Genomic DNA, 4,945 nt, shown 5'->3' on the forward strand with positions numbered 1-4,945 from the left:
TAGAAACCTCTTTACATCTCTTTAACAAGAACCACAGACGTCTGATTGAAAATTAGAATGGTGTAAATTGATGCTATCAGTGTCCCTGATACACATAAAAAATATAAAAAACCTTTTTATAATCTCTTTAACAAGAACCACAGACATCTGATTGAAAATTAGAATGATATAAATTGATGCTATCAGTGTCCCTGATACACATAAAAAATATAAAAAACCTTTTTATAATCTCTTTAACAAGAACCACAGACATCTGATTGAAAATTAGAATGATATAAATTGATGCTATCAGTGTCCCTGATACACATAAAAAATATAAAAAACCTTTTTATAATCTCTTTAACAAGAACCACAGACATCTGATTGAAAATTAGAATGATATAAATTGATACTATCAGTGTCTCTGATACACATGGACAATTTAGAAAACCTCTTTACAATCACTTTAACAAGAACCACAGACGTCTGATTGAAAATTAGAATGATGTAAATTGATGCTATCAGTGTCCCTGATACACATAAAAAATTTAGAAAACCTCTTTACAATCTCTTTAACAAGAACCACAGACATCTGATTGAAAATTGGAATGGTGTAAATTGATGCTATCAGTATTCCTGATGCACATAAAAAATTTAGAAAAAACCTCTTAATAATCGCTTAAATAAAATGGAGACAATTTGAGAGTAGTCTTTTTAGCGTTGACAACTAGGAAACCCCAATGACATTACTGTAGTGTATGCCGTGAATTTCATCCAATCAGTGCCAAGATAACAATAGCCCCAACCCGTTCCTACGGTGACCTGAATCTAACCTCTATCTCCATTGTTGCCTTTTGTATCTTCAATAGCATCTAATCTGTCAATACATCTTTCTCCCGATCTCATACGTAGCTGACTGAAATTAAAACATTTAACAAACTATTAAACAGTAGAATTTACAAAACAATGTAAGCATCTAACCATTGTAAACAGGTTTTTCTAAACTTTTTCAGTGTATCAGGGACACTGATAACATCAATTTACACCATTCTAATTTTCAATCAGATGTCTGTGGTTCTTGTTAAAGAGATTGTAAACAGGTTTTTCTAAACTTTTTAAGTGTATCAGGGACACTGATAACATCAATTTACATCATTCTAATTTTCAATCAGACGTCTGTGGTTCTTGTTAAAGAGATTGTAAAGAGGTTTTCTATATTTTTTATGTGTATCAGAGACACTGATAACATCAATTTACACCATTCTAATTTTCAATCAGATGTCTGTGGTTCTTGTTAAAGAGATTGTAAACAGGTTTTTCTAAACTTTTTAAGTGTATCAGGGACACTGATAACATCAATTTACATCATTCTAATTTTCAATCAGACGTCTGTGGTTCTTGTTAAAGAGATTGTAAAGAGGTTTTCTAAATTTTTTATGTGTATCAGGGACACTGATAGCATCAATTTACATCATTACAATTTTCAATCAGACGTCTGTGGTTTTTGCAATTCCACTAAAACTAAGTGTTTTAATAAAATTTTTATGATGTGCAAGGCCCTAAGATATTATTAGCAGCTTTTGCAACAGTGACGCCATAAACAGTGGCCCGGAGGTTGGCCCCCCCGCTCTCCCCCACTTTCAAATATTTTCATCATTTCACATTGAAAGAATGTCCTGGCCTGTATGTCATGTGCTGAAGGGAAACTATGTAGAAGAGATTACTACTTGTTAATGGGTGCAGTGGAGAAAATGTAACTTTGACATATAATCGATTATAAAATTTGATAATCGAAATTCCTATCGACGATAATCAATTATTTTGATCATTTTACCCAGCCCTGTTCGCCATTCATTAATGCTTGTTATTTGTAAAGAATACCGTAGGCGTAACATTCCAAACAGACTAAACCAACAAGGCCAAGTTTTATCAATTGAATCGTCTGCTTGGAAAATACGATGGCCCTAGATCCAATCCAGAAAAATAAAAAGGACAGTGTTCGATTAATGAAATAACTAAAACGTCTACAAAGCTAAGAATTCAGTATTTACTTTGGATTAATGTCGAATCTGACATCGCGATCTTCCCATAACGAATCGGCCATTTTGATGCTTTCGTCTCTAAAGAAAATATCACGTGACAATTATGACAGACGACAGACCTTCAAGACAAAAATTCTCTGTTTTTGCTAATTTTTCTGTCAATTAACGATTCTTTTTCCAAATTCTGGAATGAAACCATTAAACTGGAACTGTCTTTTACGGTTGGTGCCAATGTCAATGCCACTGGCATACTTGGGTTTGATTTCTGCTAAAGATTGGCCAAGTGTGTAGTTTGTTATTTGTAATTGTGAAACACCGTAATGTTGGACTTGGTTTAAAGTCTTGTAACCAAATTTGATTTGAATTTAAATTTTCAAAAAAATCGCTTTAAGATACTTTAGATAGGTCATTTTTTGGAAAGAAAATAATATAATTACAAGAAATTATATGAAAATTGGGGTTAAATCTCGAAATTTTCATCAAAACTCAATAAGTAAAAATTCATCCTTGACCTTCGATTTTGAGGAGGATGCCGTTTAGATATTCAAAAGAAGAAAACGCGAGGTTTACGCACTGAATCTTGCAAAGAAAAATACGATTTTAGACGTTTCTACATTTGCTTTATGTAGACTGAGTTAGAATATTCAAGAACTAAGCTAGTCTCAATTTCAAAACACAGGTTTGTAGATGTTGTAACGAAAGACATTTTGTGTTTTTTCACATTGTCAAAGAGAGTTTTATAACAGCCAAAAGTTGACAAAATTCTCATACTGAGTTTTTGATAATTTTACGTTTGAAATAGGCTAAACAGTAAACATACTTACTTCTAAGTTTAAAATTTTGAGAAGAGGCCATCTTCTTGGCTTTTCTTCATCTTCCTCATCAGGGAAAGAAAATACTCCATCAGCATTAAGCATGTTTCAGCACTGTTGCTGTTTCACCCCCCTCCCCTTCCTGTTGTGCTGTCAAAGTGAACAGCGACTATCTTTCAACTGAGGGAAAAGGCCAACTGTAAGCTAGTTTTTGTGTGTCTCCACAGGCCAATTGTCAAGCCATTGTTTTTGCGGCAATACATTGAGGGCCAAATGAAAGCTTTCACTTTACTCAAATTTTCTATGTGTAACATCAATTTACATCATTCTAATTTTCAATCAGATGTCTGAGGTTCTTGTTAAAGAGATTATAAAGATGTTTTCTAAATTTTGTATGTGTATCAGGGACACTGATAGCATCAATTTACACCATTCTAATTTTCAATCAGACGTCTGTGATTCATGCAATTCCACTAAAACTAAGTGTTTGATGACGTCACTGTCTCTAAAACTAAGTGGTTGGTTTCGAAGATACTCTTTCTGTTGGAAATTTGCTTTGTTTACTTTAATTTTATTTTAGTAACAATAATGGATGTTAATAAACGCGACGGAGAAAAGAGAAGAGAAAGGTCAAGGTCACCACGTAGAGATAGGTCAAGGTCAAGAGATAGAAAGAAGGCTAAAAGAAGATCGCGTAGTAGAGAAAGGTAAGTTAGTAATTGTTAGTTGATTTTCTGGAGCCGCAGTGGCTCAGTGAGTTTAACGCTTGCTCGCTAATCTGAAGGTCCAGGGTTCAATCCCAGCATAGGTCGAGATATTACCTTAGGGTTTTTCAACCTGGTTTCCTCTTGTCAGTGATGTTGGAGGCTTGCTCGCTAACCTGAAGGTCCAGGGTTCAATCGCGGCATAGGTCAAGATAATACCTTCAGATTTTTCAACCCAGTTTCCCCCTGTCAGTGAGTTAGATGCTTGCGCGCTAACCTGAAGGTCCAGGGTTCAATCGCGACATAGGTCAAGATAATACCTTCAGATTTTTCAACCCAGTTTCCCCCTGTCAGTGAGTTAGACGCTTGCTAGCTAACCTGAAGGTCCAGGGTTCAATCGCGGCATAGGTCAAGAGGATACCTTCAGATTTTTCAACCCAGTTTCCCCCTGTCAGTGAGTTAGATGCTTGCGCGCTAAGCTGACTGTTAGGGTTAGGGTTTACTCAACTTTTTTTGTTTTCTATCATAATTAGAAATAGAAGTCGTAGTAAAGAAAGATCACGAAAACGCAGTCGAAGTCGCGATAGGAAGAGAAGTCGAAGCAGAAGCCGTGATAGAAAAAAGAAAAAAGAATCAAGAAATAAGGATGATAGGTAAGTTCGTTAAAGATACTATTAAGAATTTGAAATTTATAAGAATAATGAAAAGTGGTATCAGGTGTCTAGAACAGTAAACATGCCCTGTCTGGCTCTCAATATTTATATATTATTTTATCAGAAGTAAGAAAGAGGAAGAAGAAGAGGAAAGTAAAGTGAAACGAGTTCCATTGTCTCTAGAAGAAATGTTGGCTAAGAAAAAAGCTGAAGAGGAAGCTCTAAGCAAGGTAGAGTTAACCTGATATCATCCAAAAAAAGAAAATCAAAATATTGAGGAACATAGTTATCTGAACCCCCTTTCTTCCCTCTCTCACTTATCAGGATTTCTGAAAATCTTCTTGTGCCATGAGGGTAATCTAGGGGTGTGAGGTTTTTGAAAGCATCTTAAAATGGAAATTCTCCCAGCATCCTGGGATCTGCGATGTCTGAGTGAATTCAAGCTCGCTAACCTGAATGTCCATTGTCCAGGGTTCAATCTTGGCATAAATCGAGATGTCCTGACAAAATTTCCCTCATTGTACACTGCATGGCATTGTCCGTCTTCATTAGCCCAATCAGATTGCAGAAAAATAGGATGTAAAACTTGATTTCAGCCCAAATTTTTAACAAAAGAAGAAAGGGCAGCGGAAGCGTTAAAAAGACGTCAAGAACAAGTGGAGGAAATCAGACGGAAACAAGAAGATGAACGAAAGAAACAGATGGACTTTCATAAAGCTGGACGTTCTGCTATGGGTAAGAAACAGTTCATTCAT

The 4,945-nt window shown here is 35.4% G+C and overlaps 1 protein-coding gene across 1 annotated transcript in view; it reads right to left on the bottom strand.

The window, feature by feature from the left end:
• The window catches only part of LOTGIDRAFT_207456 (hypothetical protein), a gene marked incomplete at its 3' end in the record, with an annotated part of 19,358 nt that extends 17,269 nt beyond the window's left edge, over window positions 1-2,089 (bottom strand). Inside the window, exons 1-2 of the mRNA XM_009068846.1 lie at window positions 2,031-2,089; window positions 813-895 (exon numbers count right to left, since the gene is read on the bottom strand). Coding sequence (XP_009067094.1) covers window positions 813-895; window positions 2,031-2,083 — 136 coding nt within the window. The 5' untranslated portion in view covers window positions 2,084-2,089. The remainder of the gene's footprint in view (window positions 1-812; window positions 896-2,030) is intronic.
• Between the last annotated feature and the right edge of the window lie 2,856 nt (window positions 2,090-4,945).

Source organism: Lottia gigantea, assembly GCF_000327385.1.
Source record: "Lottia gigantea unplaced genomic scaffold LOTGIsca_95, whole genome shotgun sequence".
Classification (NCBI taxonomy): Eukaryota; Metazoa; Mollusca; class Gastropoda; family Lottiidae; genus Lottia; species Lottia gigantea.